The sequence below is a fragment of the Mytilus californianus genome, unplaced genomic scaffold (assembly GCF_021869535.1).
Source record: "Mytilus californianus isolate M0D057914Y unplaced genomic scaffold, xbMytCali1.0.p SCAF_14, whole genome shotgun sequence".
Lineage (NCBI taxonomy): Eukaryota > Metazoa > Mollusca > Bivalvia > Mytilida > Mytilidae > Mytilus > Mytilus californianus.
Window position 1 is genome coordinate 14,681,390 of NW_026262626.1, and position 18,798 is coordinate 14,700,187.

Consider the following 18,798-nt stretch of genomic DNA (forward strand, 5'->3'; position numbering starts at 1 on the left):
CAAGTCAGGAGCCTCTAGCCTTTGTTAGTCTTGTATTATTTTTAATTTTAGTTTCTTGTGTACAATTTGGAGTTTAGTATGGCGTTCATTATCACTGAACTAGTATATATATTTGTTTAGGGGCCAGCTGAAGGACGCCTCCGGGTGCGGGAATTTCTCGCTGCATTGAAGACCTGTTGGTGACCTTCTGCTGTTGTCTGTTCTATGGTCGGGTTGTTGTCTCTTTGACACATTCCCCATTTCCATTCTCAATTTTATAGATGAAAGACTACGTGGTGGATTGTTTTATGTATATTTTTTTTTCTTACTTGAACATGACTTTGCTAATACTATTCTGATCATAAAAATAGCTGTAACATAATATATACTTTGTCCGTCATTTTTTATGTGATTAAAATATTTACAACTACATCTTGATCATTTAAAATATGATATCTCAAAAAGAGCATTGATTAAATAAAATTGACTTTACAGCGGTAATTGTTTTGTTAAAATAGTTAAACCTTTCAAAGTGATATTTTACACACACGCGGTGTCCAACTAAAGTGTATCAATAATTCCTATAAGTAACTCCAAGGAGAAAAAACAACAGAATTTGAGACATGCAATTGTAATTTAGACTGAAATTATTTGTTAAAATGATCTGAATGATGTTTTTTCTAGCGGTGTTTTGTTCTAATGCATTTCCTGACTTAATATGTTGCCTTCTTTATCGGACTCGGACACTAGGCATTATGAATGGTTTTACCTTGGAAGCAGAGTATTGTTATAAATCAGGATTTTTGAAAAACATGTATATTCTTGCAATTAATTGTTCTTTTCAAGTGCTATACTAGTTGTAACACAAGTCTTTGCCAATACAAGCTCCTGGTTAATGTATATAAAATAAGGAGATGAGGAATAATTGTCAATAAAACAACTATCCACCAAAGTTAAAATAAAGTCGATGTAAGCAATTATTGGCAACCGTACGGCCTACAACAATGAGAAAAACTCATACCGAATAGTCGGCTATAACCTAGTAGACCTAGTAGACAAATGTGACCTACAGAATTAGACTATTTATCCGCTATGTAATAACATGAACACGACGGGTGTCACATGTAGAGCAGGTACTGCTTACCCTTCCGGAGCACCTGAAATCAACCCCAGTTTTTGGTGGGGTTCGTGGGGTTGTTCACGCATCGTTGTCAATATAATAGAATTTGATCCTTCTGTCGTACAAGTGAGAGGTTTAGCGCTATAAAACCAGGTTCAATCCACCATTTTCTACATTTGAAAATGCCTGTACCAAGTCAGGAATATGACAGTTGTTGTCCATTCGTGTGATGTGTTTTATCATTTGATTTTGCCATTTGATTAGGGACTTTCCGTTTTGAATTTTCCTCGGAGTTCAGTATTTTTGTGATTTTACTTTTTTCTAGTAGTTTACATTGCAAGGTATGACGTTAGTTCAGAGTAACGAAGAGTAGAAATGTGATGTTCAATGATTCGTTGCCTTAAAAGTTTTAAGATTAAACAAGACAACGACGAGGGGAGTTTTTAACGACCCTAACTACCCATGAGGAGCTTGCTCGCTCTGCCTTGGCTTACGCCTTTCTTTTTGAAACAAGAGCAAATGTTCATATAACACCATACACCACTAACGCTATCACATTTCCAAGTTCAGTAAAGCGCGATCTTTTACACCCAAACCTTCATGTGTTATATTGTTAAACGATTAACATTAAATCAAAACGCATACACATTTAAGGCTGATAGTTTTATGGTTACATGTTACTACCTTTATCCAAATGTATACCTCATATATTTCTATCTTCCATGGAACTAAAAATTATGGTTATTGCCCCAAGTTGGCCAAAAATAGTTGCTCCGCAACATGAACATGTTTCTTTCTATTTCTTTAGAAGCATATACAACGAACATTTAAATTGTTAGCATTACAAATATATGTAATACCTTAAAGGTAGATTTACTGTATACCTCCATCTGGGATTGTACAACAGCAGTCCACAGTCGGTCTAGTTCTTTGTCTAAATCTGCACATTTTGAGACAGTTTTCAATTTATGTGTAAGACTTTTTACTTGTATAAAGAAAAAATAAGTGGTTTATCGCCTTATCCAAAATGTTTTAACAAATACCAAATATTTGTGTTTTTTAGAATATTTTTTTTTAACTTAGCAATTTAAGGAGAGATAACTCTTATGATAAAATTTTTAATACTGGAATGATAGTGATATGTTCATAATTTACTTGTAGCAAAAAAAAAACAAATTTCGGTGACACCATTTTTTATTTTTATCGTCTTAAAGCATTTATAAATCCTATCTTCTCATATTTTATTTCAAATTCCATCCCATAGATTTCTTTTTGTTCACCAAAATGTGCTTTTAATGAACAATCTATGCAAATTTGGGCAATTTTGCAGGACTTTTAGCTTAAAAAATAGCACGTTGACCCATACTTTTTATTGAATTATTGAAAAGAGCATAGTTAAACATTCATTTTGGAAAAGTATAAGAAAATTTTATCTGACGAAATATATACTGATGATCCATCTTAATTCAGACTTGATGAATTGTATGATAAATATATATACTCATACTTCATAATAAATTATTATACAAGAAGTCAACATATATTCATATGACGTAATTTTAGATTGTGTCAAGGGCCCTTCACAACTCGACTACCCTTAGGCTATATATATATTTATATAAACAAGTTTAAATTGAAAACAACGTTCAAACCTATGATTGCGTTGGATAAAAACCGCAATTTTTATACGTGTGCATGCAAAACAAATTTCTCGGTAGAGGGGTCTAATTACAGCACAAACAACATTTTCGAAAAGACCAAAAAAAAGTGAAAGGTATATTTTAACAAAACGCATTTGACTAGCAGGTCGAACAACGGATGTTCTCAAACCCTGCTGACTGCCATTGCGATTTCCAAGTAAACGGATCACCAGATATAACAAAATGGATCTTATTATTAATTTAATACCAAACAGAAAACAATAAACTTCCGGAAAAGATGGTATACCGCAAACATTAGGTGCAAAAATTTGAACACCATATCCGGATTTCGACAATTAATGTCTCTTCAGTGATGTTAGGAATCGAAACGGTATTTGGAAGGCCATATAATTTACCTCAATTTAGGATAGACTCTTGAATTTTGAAAGAGTCGAAATAGGATGAACGGATCATATAAACCCGAAGGCAAATATAATACAACCCCAAACGAAAAAATATAGACAAGTCTAAATTGAAAACAACGTTCAAACCTATGATTACGTTGGATAAAAACCGCAATTTTTATACGTGTGCATGCAAAACAAATTTCTGGGTAGAGGGGTCTAAATACAGCACAAACAACATTTTCCAAAAGACCAAAAAAAGTGAAAAAGTATATCTTAACAAAACGCATTTGACTAGCAGGTCGAACATCTGATGTTCTTAAACCCTGCTGACTGCCATTGGCGATTGCCAAATCAACGGATCGCCAGATGTAACAAAATGGATCTTATTATTAATTTAATACAAAACAGAAAACAAAACACTTTCGGAAAAGATGGTATACCGCAAACATTAGGTGCAAAAATTTGAACACCATATCCGGATTTCGACAATTAATGGTTCTTCAGTGATGTTAGGAATTGAAAGGGTATTTGGAAGGCCATAAAATTTACCTCAATTTAGAATAGACTCTTGAATTTTGAAAGAGTCGAAATAGGATGAACGAATCATATAAACCCGAAGGCAAATATAATACAAGCTCAAACTAAAAAATATAAACAAGTCTAAATTGAAAACAACGTTCAAACCTATGATTGCGTTGGATAAAAACCGCAATTTATATACGTGTGCATGCAAAAAATATTTCTAGGTAAATACAGCACAAACAACATTTTCCAAAAGACAAAAAAAAAATGAAAAAGTATATTTTAACAAAATGCATTTGACTAGCAGGTCGAACAACTGATGTTCTTAAACCCTGCTGACTGCCATTGGCGATTGCCAAATCAACGGATCACTAGATGTAACAAAATGGATCTTATTACTAATTTATTTATTTATATATATATTTCTCTAATTCTTCGTCAATTTATCCCTTTCTGCACCCATTGTATAAAAAAATTTAATCAACGTGTGGTTCGTTTGATCTCAGTTCTTCATTGGTTAAAATCCGATTATGACGTCGAATTTCTTTGTTTTCCTCTGAATTTTCTATGGTGACGGCATGACAAAAGGCGACCATGCCTGATGACGTCACATAGAAAGAACACATCTTTTTGCAGATCATTCGAAAAGAAGTAATAAGTTTGCCTGCATATAGTTAGAAAATCATTAGAGAAACAGATTCCACCACCAAATCTCGTGTAATACGATATGTATCCACTCTCGACAATTAAATTTTAAATATATTTAAAACGCTCGGCGAGTCTCGCGTTTTAGATTTGAAAATGTAACTTACTCGGTTGGATAAATATCGTATCACACTCGATGCAGTGGTAGAATGTTTACTTATACCATGTATATGTTGATATAAAAAGTGTGCATCGTCCATGCAATTGTTGACTTTTAATGAAACTTCAAATGTCTCAAAATATTGCCAAACATATCAATTGTTCTTACACGCTATGCACAATTCATTACTTGTAGAAAATAACATTTAAATTGTTTTAAATTGTAAATGGTGCAACTATGAAAGACTGGCTTAATTCTCCTCGAATTGGTAAATGTATAACAATATGCGCTGATACGACTATTTTTTATCATCATTAAAAATGTAATGTCTTATTGAAGCGATATAGCAACGTCGTCTAAAACCAAACCCCATATCCATCTCCTTATCATTGGGATATGGATGCTTATATCCTGTCAAATGTATTGGAGAATTGTCCGAGATTGATTTCACTCCAGTAGAATATAATTTAAAAGACACTAATTTGATAACTTGCAGATTTCACTTTTTTCACCTAGACAGGTGTATTCTGAAATGGAATTTATCTTATTTTATATAAACTGTTAATTGATTGCATTTGGAAATTGACCAACGTGATCATATTGTAATTTCGAAAATCGAAAGTCAATGCATATAAACAAAATTAAAAATGTTTAAATATACAACTTCTGCTTGAACTATTGAATATGTTGTCTAAACTAAATGAATACCAGTACTCATTATTGTATATGAACGGATGACAGCTTTCATATTTTCATATATTTGAATAGTGATGATATTTTGATAAATATTGGCGTACACAATTGCTATTTTCTTAAATTATGCTTTTGTTTCTCTGTATAATAATCTTCTATTTAAAACTACACGACTGAGATTGAATCTTTCTTCAGTCAAGTATTGTGAAAAAGAGATGACCCCATTAGCTAGCATTATTGAGGTGGCCTATGAAAACAACGATTTATTAGTTTGAAAATATTATACATGTTATACAGACATTTATTATTTTCCTGAACAGTTCATCTTTCACACTTGGTCACGTTTATTATCCGCTATATCTTATCTAAAGTGTATTGCCGTTTAATGACACTGTCGAAAACCTCCCTCGCGTTTTTTCCAAACCATAGATAATCCATAGTTATATTCAGACTCTAGCTGACGTGTTATTTAATAAGATTTTACTTCTGTACTACACTTCACAATCCTCAATTAAGTCTTTGTCGACTGCATCAGAAAATTTTTCTTCGAATTCGACCTGGAAGAAAATTGACAATTATAGAATATTAAGATGCATTAGTACACCAATACTGATAATTTTCCCCCAGTATAGTAGCCTTCATCTGACTAAGCTTGCGATAGCTATTTTTAACGTGTTTGAGGGCTTCAAATCCAAATTTTAATGTTTTTGTGTTATATGATTCAAAACTTGTTGTCAATATGTCAAAATAAAAGCAGTTAAAAGGAATATGATAAATCCGAGAACATGAAAATAATTGTGATTTTATTTTTCGGCTGGATTTCATTCATGTGGTTCATATGCTGCATATACCCTTCTCTATTGTTTAGTCTTGACATTTCCTTTTAAAAGAGGCGAGATATACCAAAGAGGCATTCAAACTTATCAATGAAAACATACTGCCTACGCATGTTAATGCATGTTTTGCTAACGTTTTTTTTTTCTATTTGGTTCTAAGTTTTAAAGGACATCATTTGGCATGGCTTTTGAGTAATCACTCATAAATATATAAAATCAGGATTATAATTTTATCCCTTTTTTTGTTACCTCAACAACTGCTAAAATTTGCAAGTATATCATTTTTCCTCTCTTAAATACTAAACTATAAATAACAGTTCAACTTTTTCAATGAAGATTGTTATCCTGAATATACATAAAACATTTTTCAAATGACGTTATGAAAAATAATAACCAATCAATTAATCGATGACGAATGATGATTAACGTTTACATTTCATGAATTGCAAAATAAAAGTTCTGGAAATTAAAAGCATCTAAACATCTCATAATAACATCAAATTTGTTTACAATTGATACACAGTAGGATTTTTATAAAACGTTTCTTGTGCCATCATTTACAATGATTTATATTAACAGAGAATCACAAGTGTGTACTTTTTTTTAAGTTCGTCATTTCTAAAGAAATGAGGTGTAATCGTTTGATGATGTGTAATTGTTATAAAATGTTACCCAATCTGATGATGTATTAAAATCGGACGTTGCAACTTGTGCTTTGACAACATCAGGAGACTTTTCTACTTCCGGTTCTTCACAATATTCAGATGAATCTTCAATATCTAATAACACATTACATATTTCATATTCATTGTGTAAGGAAACCATTTAAGAATCATACTATAGTAGTATACAAATTTGACTTAAAAAGTGCACTAATAATAAGGTAAATATGACAAATACAGGATTTATTCAGACTCAATATACCCAGTAGTAAAAAGATGTAATTTGTGATTTTACTTCGCAGGATCAAGGACTGGGATTTGGCAACGAGACGTACAATGTAGGATAAACAGAACTTGGTCAACTGTGACCCATATATTCGATAACGATCTACTTAGGACGTCGGTGACACTTTCGATGAAATTCAAGGTTATTACATAGAAGCCGAGAGTTAAAAAAACAACGTAAAGTATCAACCTCTACTGAGGAATTCCTTATCTAAAACGCAAACTCTGCCATACCGTGTCACTTGACAATATATGGATACTGCATTATGCATGTGCTGCTTAAATATTGATACAAACAATGGGAAGTTGACAATTAACATATTGAATTCATCTCTTTCGATTTCCATGAAAATCTTAATGTCAATGTCTAAATATCGAGATGCGAGACAGTACACGACCCAGAATCAATTATATCAGTGGGAATCTTTTATTTCAGGTTTAATGAGATAAATACATGCGATTAACGTTGTCAATCTTTTATTATTTTGAAAAAGGTCATGATCAATATAGCGGAACGTGAAGTTAATGGAGATTAATAGTTTCTCTCTATGATTTGAGCTTCTTTTTTATGTTTCATACGGAAAAAATACATGGACATCAAAACATCCGGAAATATAAACTTCAGCTATATATTTGTTTAAACATGATATAAAAAAGAAGGAAAAGGAGAAAGAACAGTATATCTTTAGAAAAATGCCATCTGTACTTAGTGTCTTTTTGTTGTTGGGATGTACAAGTACCCGTCCACGTCCACTCTGTGTTTTTATTAGATGTATTTCGATTTGTATCCATCTGATGAGATAAGCCTTTTTCAACTTATTTTTATAGTTTGTTTTTATGCTGTACTGTTACACCACTGTCCCAGGTTAGGGGGAGGGTTGGGCGCCCGCTAACATGTTTAACCCCGCTACATTCTGTATGTGTCTGTCCCAAGTCAAGAGCCTGTAATTCAGTTGTTGTCGTTTTTTGCTGTGTTACATATTTGTTTTTCGTTTATTACTTTGCATATAAATTAGGCCGTTGGTTTTCTCGTTTGCATTGTTTTACATTTGTCATTTCGGGGCCTTTTATAGCTGACTATACGGTATGGGCTTTGCTCATTATTGAAAGCCGTACGGTGACCTATAGTTGTGATTTCTGTGTCAATTTTGGTTTCTTGTGGAGAGTTGTCTCATTGGCAATCATACCACATTTTCTTTATACAAAACATCAATAGTGTCAACAAAAATGCTTCCTTATCAAACTAATTTACAAGTGTTTCTGAAACTTATACTGAAAGCTTAGACAATTCTATATTATTAATTGATTACTAGCTGCTTAGCAACTGGTCGAAGTCAGATTTCTACATTGTGACAAATGTCATCCATATCAATCAAAAACGGGATTAGATCTAAATTGGTTTAAATATCATTCTTTCATCATGCTAATGTATCAGGTTTTGTTAGATGCGAGGACACATTTCTTCGACATATCAAACCTGTTTAATTTGATCTTGACCTCCTTAGAACGGTCAACTCGTGTATTTGCTGACAATTGTCCCTCTTTAAACGGTTAATATTCACTTATAATATCATTAACCAGAATTATCGGTAAATATATGAAAATGGTAAAAATACAATAGCAATGTATACAATAAAATAAAGATGTGTCACACACAGTGATAAAAAGTAAAATGACAAAAATACCGACCTTGTTGATAAATATTTGATATCAACTTCACAAATAAAAGATTATGGTCTTGAAGTATAGATTCCTGATACTAACGCTATTTATTATCTTAATTACGTGTTATAGTGTTCTTTTTATTTGTCTTTGTATGTGTTTAACGTTTACTGTTTAGTCCAATTTTGGTAATATCCTTTTGGCGTGGCTTGGTATTTATACATTCCATCATTGTGTTATTGTGCTATATAGATATAAGAAGATGTGGTATGAGTGCCAATGAGACAACTCTCCATCCAAGTCAAAATTTATAAAAGTAAACCATTATAGGTCACAGTACGGTCTTCAACACAGAGCCTTGGCTCACACCGAACAGTAAGCTATAAAGGACCCCAAAAGATTACTAGTGTAAAACCATTCAAACGTGAAAACCAACGGTCTAATCTATATAAAAAACGAGAAACGAGAAACCTGCTTTATTTTATCTGTGCCTCATGGGAACTGTCAACTCTTATATACTTCGTGTGACTGAATTTTTAATATTAATAGACTATGAAAATGTATACGAAGAAATAAACAAAGATCGATATAATTACATATCATTTCGTAACTGAAACCGAGCCAAAAGTAGATGACAATAGTCATGCAGGTATATGTTAGCTTGACTAGAGATGAACTGAAATATCGCGCTCCAAAGCAAATTCTTCAAATGGGAAAGTCCATGAGCCCCGACAAAATCAAACGTTAGAGCATATCAACAAAAACAAACGAATGTAACAAAAATGAACAATGATGAAGTCATGTTCAAAAGGTAAAAAAAACGTGTTAGTGTCACAAGAAAAATTGTGTCGCATGCTGTCACTAACAAATAAAAAGCAGAAATGACAATTTCGTGCTTTTTTGTGAGGAAAGGACCTAGAATCACATAAACTTCCTTCTAAAAGGCTGCAAATACGCACAGTGTTGCAGATGACATGGACTACAACGCTAGACAACAGACATAATCCATATACGGGTCTTCGCAGATATATTCTGCTGGGCGTCAAAAAAGTACAAGACGAAACAATGTACGTTTACCTAACTTATAAAACTTTTAACACAAATGTCTTAATTTCAGTTAGAATCAAGCAAACGTAAATCTTTTTTTTTTCATTATGTCGATTATACATTTGCCTTCACTGAAATACTAAATATACTTACTGTTTATCTCATTGGTATTTGCAGGAATGTATCCTTCAGGAAAATCCTATTAAATTTAAGAACAAAAAGCATTTGATTGAAGTCTAAATCTATGATTTATTGTTAAATTAGATTTTTGATAACTTGCATATTAAGATTGTGCCAATATTATTATGTTCTAACAGTGAGTGCATAAAATCCAACTCATCCTATCATGCTTCATTCTTTTAAGCTTTTTTCTTTTTTTCATTAATGAAACGGTGTACACTAACGTATGACTTCTACTTTTGATTTACCAAAATACCTAATACAGGTAATATTCCCCGTTCCTGCAGCCTATGAATATTCCAAAACCATAATCTTAGAAATGAACTCTTAATATATGTACCTCTTCTTGAACATCAACACTACGTTGTGTATGTCTAGGTTCTATGGGATAACAATTGCTACTTTCTAGGTTCGATTCTAGAAATAAAAATTATTCAGCGTTGAAAAAACACATTAAAATAAGATCATTCATTTCTGGTATATGAAATAGTTCTCAACAAAGCACTAAAGCAAAAGGTCACAATACTGTCAAAAAAAACAATGGAGAAAACTTTAAACTATAAATGTCAAAAGATTGTGCTTATTTCAAAAACTTTTTTATCTGGCTTTTATTTACCAAACACACCTATTATAATCATCGCTTAAAATATCTTAATTGATTTAAATTCCATTATATCATTATTTTAATGTATCAGGTTTTGTAAAATGCGAGAACACATTTCTTTAAATAATGTGTGAAATGTCAAACCTGCTTAGTTTTATCTTGACCTCCTGGGAACGGTCAACTCGTACTTCGTGTGATTGATTTTTATTATTGATAGACTATGAAAAGGTATACGAAGCCAAAAGTAGATGACAATAGTCATGATAGTCATACAGATATATGTAAGCCTGACTAGGGATTAACTAAAATATAGAGTTCCATTAAAAATTAAGGGAAAGTCCATTAGTCCCGACAAAATCAAACGTTAGAGCATATCAACCAACGTAACGAATGTATAACATATAAAATGATGAAGTCACGTTCAAAGGGTAAAAAAAACGTGTTATTGTTCCAAATAAAAAAATGTGTCGAATGCTGTTACTAATAAATTATAAAGCAGAAACTGCAATGTCATTGTTTTGTTAAGGAAAGCACCTAAAACCATTTAAACTTTCTGCAAAAAGGCCGCGGATACCCATAGTGACGCAGATGACATGGACGACAACGCTAGACAACATGTATGGGTAGTCGCAGATATATTCTGTCGGGCGTCAGAAAAGTACAAGACGAAACAATGTACGTTTATCTACATTTTCTAAGTGTATAAAACTTCTAACACAAATGTGTCCATTTCAGTTGGAATTAGCAAACGTAAATCTCTTTATTCACTTTGTCGATTATGCATTTGCCTTCACTGAAAATACTAAATCTACCTACTGTGTATCTCATTGGTACTTGCAGGAATGTATTCTTCCGGAAAATCCTATTGAATTCAAAAACAAAAAGCATTTGATCGAAGTCTATAAATCTAGGATTTATTGTTAAGTACGATTTCCTTTACAGTGCATAATGTTTGTACAGGCGGTACGAAATGTGATGGAGGCAATCTCGAAGTACCTTTGATCCTTGGTCGTGCTTTCTTAACTTGCATATTCAGCTTGTTCCAATATAATGTTGTTCTGAACAATGAGTGCACATTGTGATCACTATTAATAGGCAGTTGATACATGGTATCTAATTGCATTAGCTATCTGCAAAAAGCCAATCCATCCTACCTTGCTCCAGTCAATTAAGCTTATTTCTTTTTTCATTAATGACACGGTGTACACTTAAGTGTGACCCTACTTTTGATTTATCAAAATACCTAATATATGTAATATTCTAAGTCTTGCAGCCTATGAATATTCAAAACCTTCAATCTTAGAAATGAACTCTTAATATATGTACCTCGTCTTGAACATCAACACTACTTTGTGTTCGTCCAGGTTCTTTAAAATAACGATTGCTACTTTCTAGGTTCGATTCTAGAAATAAAAATTATTCAGCGTTAAAAGAATGCTTTAAAATACGATCCTTCATTTCTGGTACATGACATATTTCTGAACAACACTATGCACCATTCTAATGATAGCTAGATTGAGACCTGTGTTATCACTAATTGTCCAAAGGTTTTTTACAGTCTCAACTTTGTTCTAAAAAGTTGCAACAATATTTGTTTTTATATCATAAATGTTCGCCACAGCCAAGACATTGATTAACCAGGGGATAGTCAGTGCAATTACCGGACATTGTGTTTTAATTATTACAAGGGGTGATTTTTATATTTGAGTTTCGACAAAAACTGCTATGTGATATTCTTTATGGTGTTATTTTACATTCTACATCTTGTTTTTCGTTTATATATCTTTTCTTTCACTTTTTCCTGAATAATAAATAATAGTGTGCATCAATCTTAATTTCGCAACATTTTAATTTTGCATTACTTCTACTAAATCTACGCCATTTCTGATAGCTTGCAAGTTACCAAGCGTATCACTAACCAGGTTGTCATTGATTTTGTATTTCAATGTTTTCATTTCGATATTTTTGTTTGATGGTTTGTTGTCTTCTCTCATCTGTTCATTCATTTACGATCCTTATAAGCTATTTTGTCATATATGCAACTTAGTTACATTTGTATTATCTTTTTAGTTTAAAATACGTATGGTTTGTACGCTCGTGTATGGTCACCTAATACGAACATCCTTAGCAAGAGAGTGCTCCTCACACAAAAACTGCTACAACAGATATATTAGGAAGAATGAATGAAATCGACATTACATAACTTTTACAGTCATTATCATTAATTGGTTGTCCGATACGATATGGTTATGAAGACTTTTAGGTCTTTAGATACCAGTAAAGTCGTTGAATTTGTAATTTTGCCGATTGATTCCTATTATTTTGACTAAGTGTGAATTCGCAATGCCGGGTAATGCATGCATACACTTGCTTTTATCCACGTTAATATTCCTTTGTTGGATAGTTGTCTCGTGAACAATCTTTCCACATCTTCTTTTCTATATAAGGCCGACTGTGTTGATGAATGATGAATTTTAATAGTGTAATACATCTTTTAAACATTACTTACTCCTTGTTTCAATACACGTTTTATGCTCATGTTCTTCTTGATTTTCCTAAATCAATCCGATTAAACATAATTATTAGTAAATTGATTAGCACAATAAAAAACTTAATTCGTAGGCTTGATGCTATATGAAAACACATATGACAGAAAACAATAAATAATCTGAAAATCCTGCCAAAACAAATTGTTCACCATAGCTTATTAAAAGTTAAATTATGATACAATTATATATATATATATATAATTATGTTGAAATGTTAGGATAAATTGTCCATTGATACAATAACATTGTGTTTAGGGTCTTTGGCGTGTTTTATATAAATAAATACCAAGGCTGTTATCATTTTACCATTGATCAGTGAAAACAATGTTTGCTTCCGTATATGTTTATATCGAAAATATTTTTACTGCAATAAGTCACAACCACTTCAGGAAAATGTCCCAGAAATAAAACAAAAAGCCCCATAAATGCATGTTATTAGGAACTAATAGTTTGTTGCTCTCCGTTAGCTTCGTTTAAGTAGCTCCTTTAACGCTTACCGATAAGAACATTGTGTCGTCATCATTTTAATTAGATGAATCTAGTAAACTTTGATTAAGCTTATATAAACTAAATATATCTGCGCAATTTAGTTAAACATAATCGGATCTTATCCTTGTAAAACTAAAGATTTAAGTTACCAGTTGCAAATTCTTTAAAAACATATGTAACCAGCTGAAAATGTACTGATTCAAAACAATGAAATGTTACGGGACGGGTCCTTAAATGTTCATTTAATCTTAATTTGGGAGGGGTTGTTACCAAGGGAACGTGCACTACGTAACAATGGTCTATTAATAGTCGTCATTATTAACACTACATGTCAGAAAAATAACATTGAATCAAGATAAATATTCCCGTTACTAAACCATGACTTCGGGTCGAAACCTTGAATTTTCCTGGAACTGTAATGTGTGATTGCTAATGTTATTGCTTTTAATGCGTAAATAGTAAATACTTATTGTTTTCTTTTCTAAACCGGTGTATAATTCGAACTTTCAATCAACAGAGCATTACCATATTTATTTATGAATTTAAAGAAATACAAATGTTCCTTTTATTTTAGACTTAGTAATCAATCCATATCTCCTTATTTTCTTATGAAAAATCAAAACGTACAATCTTTATAATGAACTCGATTTATATATTTTATCTTATAATGTACCTCATCTGGGTCGTCTGCAAGTCTGTTGGTGGGTCTAGATTCTAAAGAATAGAGATTGTCCCTTTCCAGGTTCGATTCTGGAAATAAAATTTAATATTCAAGACAGCATCGTGTATCATTTTTGGTATATTCAATAGTTCTCACAAACACTCAGCAATAAAAGAATGATACAGGAGGAAATATTTTACCGATTTAAGCCCAAATAGAATAGCAAAGTAATTGAAACCTTCAATAGTTACAACTTAAGTTTTTAACCAGTGTAAAACATAGCTTATTGGAGAACAATAAATACATTCCCCCCGACTATGTGTTTTAATCATTACAAAGTGTGCTTGTTATATTTCATTGTCATCAACTGCTTAATTCTATCCTTTAATATGTTTATTGTGTTACTTTGACCTTCTTCATTTTCTCTTTTGACATATAACTCACTTAAATTTGAATTTAGAATGTGTATGTGTGCTCTACTTTTATCTACTAGGTGTATGGCTTTGTGATTGACTACAATTCCTTAAGGTTAGCATTAGTCGTATACCCAGTTATTGTGCACTTGCATGCTAATACATGTATACTTTGGTGTAGATATTTGATTGTTTCTCATCAATTTTATACCCTATCACTACACTTTTTTTTATCATGTATCCAACTAATCTAACACATGAATTTTGTTGCTGAAGTGGTTTTCAAGAATGACGTTGTGGGGATGTGAGCTAACTAAATTTATCACCTGTCTATGTCAGTAGTATTGCAGCTCGTCATGACTTTGTTTATTGTTAAAACGTGCATATGTTGCACATAAATTATCTAATAAAGGCCGACGTCGCAATGCCACGTTTAACTGGACATTTAATTAGGAAGACCTATTCTAGTTTTTCAGATTTTATCCGCATCTTCGTAGTACCCATAGCGGAAAAAATTAGTAACGCTTTGACACTGAGTGAGAAAAAGTAAGATATTGCCGCAATTGTGCTGTGAACAACTTTTGATGAGTATCATTTTATGTTTTAATGCACCAAAGACTTTTTAAACTTTTTTCTTAACTCACAGAAACTAATTCTATTTGTATGCCCCACCTAGGGGCATTATGTTTTTCGGTCTGTGCGTTTGTTCGTTCATCCGTTCGTCCGTCTGTCCCGCTTCAGGTTGAAATTTTTGGTCAAGGTAGTTGATGAAGTTGAAGTCCAATCAACTTGAAACTAAGTACACGTGTTGCCTATGATATGATCTATTTAAATGTAATGCCAAATTAGAATTTTGACCCCAATTTCACGGTCCACTGAACATAGAAAATGATAGTGAGAGTTGGGCATCCGTGTACTATGGACACATTCTTGTTGATTTATACTTTATTGTTAACATAAAGATATCCGCTTTCTCGATAAGTAAATATTAATTGCTCATCCGATAAGTGGAGTGTTCTGAAGTAAACGGATGTACATACCTGTACAGAACAGAACAGCAGTCTATATTCAGAATGCATATTAAATTATGTCAACACTAAATACAATTAAACTGAAAAGAGACTAAACGATTCAGGATTGATTTGAAGTCAAATGTGTAAACATAAAAGATATATACTTTTTTATGTTCAGACATTTTTTATGACTTTGAAATCGAAATATCCTTTTCATAATAAAATTGAATTACGTTTTATTTTGTCCAAAACGTCACTTGTAATCAATGACATAATTTGTCTATGGTATACAGTCGATTGTATTGACTGTAGTAGGTGAATGGTAATGTAACCTTATGGTTTCCATTACCCCTTTAGTTAGTATTTTCTCTATCTTTTGTTTTGTTTATATTGTGTTAGATATGTACATATATTTAACATTAACTTACTTTTCGTTTCAATATTCCTTACATGCTCGTGTTCGTCGTGCAATTCCTTCAAAAATCCGTTAAACATAATTATTAGTAAATTGTTTTACGCATCAAATGCAATTTATGGTTTAAGGTTACTTGTAAACAAATATGACAAACAACTAATAACCAACAAAACCTGCAAACAACCAATTGCTATAACGCTTTAAAGAAATTAATCATTTTTTAAACCCTTCAGATACTATAGTTGAAAATTTGCCACCTTTAGAAAGAAACATGGCGGTTTCCATAACATATCAAGAAAATGTTGCGAACTTTTCGATGACAAAATGATATAAATGTTAAATAAATGTATATATGTAGGACTCGGAGAAGCGATGGGGACGCTGAAGTGCGATGGTCACGCTGAAGTGCGATGGTCTTCGCCGAAGTGCGATGGTCCTTTCGCTGATGTGCGATGGTCTCTAAGACGCGCGATGGATATATTTAAAATCTACAGATGTTTAATTAAAAAAATTTATTTCATATCGGTTAGTTTAAACAGTATTTATTAATGAAAAATTACAAGAATAAAATATTACAATACAATGTTAGATAAAGTTCAAATATTGGATTCGGAAACAAGTTTGGAAAAACTTATATAAAGCCGTCTTCCAAAAAAAAAAAACACCTATTTAACAAACAATATTACGTGCCAACAGTATATTCAGTTTAAGGTAGCATATGATAAATTGAATAAATACACACACAAAAAAAAAATAAATAAAAAAAAATACAACTTACAAATAAAATAAATTAAAAGAAAGAAAATGTGAAACAAAACAAAAAATGAAACAGTCAACTCTACTTTACTTTCTTGATAGACAGTCACTGGAACCAACACACATGTCCGATTATAGTCATTTACGACGGACAATCCACTCGATTTTACATCGTTTTTATTTATATATATATATACAAGATCAACTTTCAAAACGTTTTGTTTTATTTATGTATGCAGAAACTTTATGAAATATTTGCATATTGTCCTCGTCAGACTTTAAACTGTCCCCATATAAGATAATCTTAAGATTAAAACAAGAGACCGTCCCGATAGTATCCCTTCGAATTTCATTATATTTTGGACATTTGAGGACGTAATGAGTGGTAGTTTCTACACGACCACAGGAACAGAGTTCGTTTTCGATAAGATTTTTTTTTAATAGATGGTCCCTTAGAACACTGCTCTGGAGTCTGAGTCTTGCTAAACATATCTGTTCTCTTCTACAGCCTAAGTGAAAATATAAAGGTATTTTATTAATATTTTGAGAGAGATACGTCTTAAAACCCGATTTTGATTGATTTAAACGAATGTCGTCTGGAATATCATTCCAAAGGTTTATAACGGCTGGTAGAAATGACTTTTGGTAATAGCCTGTTCTGCAAAATATAGTTTGTAAAATATCGGTTAAGAATTAGCTTCTCTTATTGGAAAACAAGGGGCCAAATGACATTCGTTATTCTTCAGTGAAAAATCCCATCGGTCTTTAACAGAAAAAAAAACGGACCAGAAAACCAGTCGTTAACGGACTTTTACATGTTAATGACGTAGTTTTTCTGTTTAGAGTGATGTCCCTTTAATAAAACGCAATCGCGATTCGTCAATTATAAAATTATAGAAAACTTTATTTTGTTTTCATATACTGAAAAATTGCACTTAAATGAATGGCAGTGACTTATAGTTATCACTATGACTGGTCTTCATTCTTTCCTATAGAAATCGTACAATAACTCGAGTTTTCTTTAAACAATTTGAATTTATGAGAATTTTAAAAACATGGTTCCTCAATGACATAAACATAATAGTTATTGAAGAACTGGTCACTATCGTGATACATGGACTGCCCGTAGGACATTGGTATTGACTGCAACAGCGATAATGACCTCCCCTAAGGCTCAGTCATTATCGCTTTCTTAGTCAATACCACTGTCCTGTAGGCAGTCCATATATCACGATAATGACCAGTTTTTCAATAACTGTTATGTAATTTATGTAACGTATATAGCGGTCAATATCTAAAGGATTGTATGAACTATAATAAATAATTGCTTTTTTGTCTGAATATATTTACAAAGTACACTACAACGTTACAGTTAGGATTGAAAAGGCAATGACTATTTATCATAACTGTTTTGGTTAAACAGGTTATACTCCCGATATTTTACATTAAAAAACTGAAAAGCTACTTCCAACAAACAATTGACTTTAACATTTACATGTGAACATTGGTTTATGTAATCCATCGCACTTCAGCGTTACCACCATCGGACTTCGTTGTAGCTTTCAAGAAGATAGCGTCACAATCCCAACATCGCACTTCAGTGTGATCAAAAACGCACTTCAGCGGCAAACCATCGCACTTCAGCGTGACCATCGCGGTTCGGAGTACCATCGCGGTTCAGAGTCCTACATATATATATAAATATATGATAAACGCAAGAATTGATAACACCGGTTTCAATGAAACATGACTGCCTCTGATAATGAAAAAATAGTTATCCACATGAAAATCTAAAATTCCTGCAGCTGCTTGATTGGTATCAAACTTTTATGAAATGATAAGTGCAATCTTCACACAAATTATTGAGAATAACCCAAACTGATAAATGAGATTATCAAAATGTTTACTATATATAAATGTTTGAGTAAGTTCATTCCTTTTCATAACTTATAAATAAAGCCGATTGGACAGTGGTCACTACCAAGAGGTTTAACACATAAGGAAATGAAAGAATATGATATTTCTCAATCAAAAATGTTTCGATTTAGCATAATAAAGAA

The 18,798-nt window shown here is 32.2% G+C and overlaps 1 protein-coding gene across 6 annotated transcripts in view; it reads right to left on the minus strand.

Moving 5' to 3' along the window:
* Positions 1–4,954: 4,954 nt before the first annotated feature.
* Positions 4,955–18,798, minus strand: part of LOC127724232 (uncharacterized) — a 36,454-nt gene continuing 22,610 nt past the window's right edge. For 3 of the 6 annotated variants that reach the window (XM_052231145.1, XM_052231144.1, XM_052231148.1), the window contains 9 exons: positions 15,996–16,041; positions 14,154–14,230; positions 12,952–12,997; positions 11,769–11,845; positions 11,259–11,304; positions 10,179–10,255; positions 9,812–9,857; positions 6,675–6,781; positions 4,955–5,723 (listed from right to left, as the gene is read on the minus strand). In XM_052231145.1, the coding sequence (XP_052087105.1) occupies positions 5,658–5,723; positions 6,675–6,781; positions 9,812–9,857; positions 10,179–10,255; positions 11,259–11,304; positions 11,769–11,845; positions 12,952–12,997; positions 14,154–14,230; positions 15,996–16,041 (588 nt within the window). In that variant the 3' untranslated portion in view covers positions 4,955–5,657. Of the gene's footprint in view, positions 5,724–6,674; positions 6,782–9,811; positions 9,858–10,178; positions 10,256–11,258; positions 11,305–11,768; positions 11,846–12,951; positions 12,998–14,153; positions 14,231–15,995; positions 16,042–18,798 lie in introns of those variants that run through there. The other 3 variants (XM_052231147.1, XM_052231146.1, XR_007992403.1) reach the window with 3 other exon arrangements.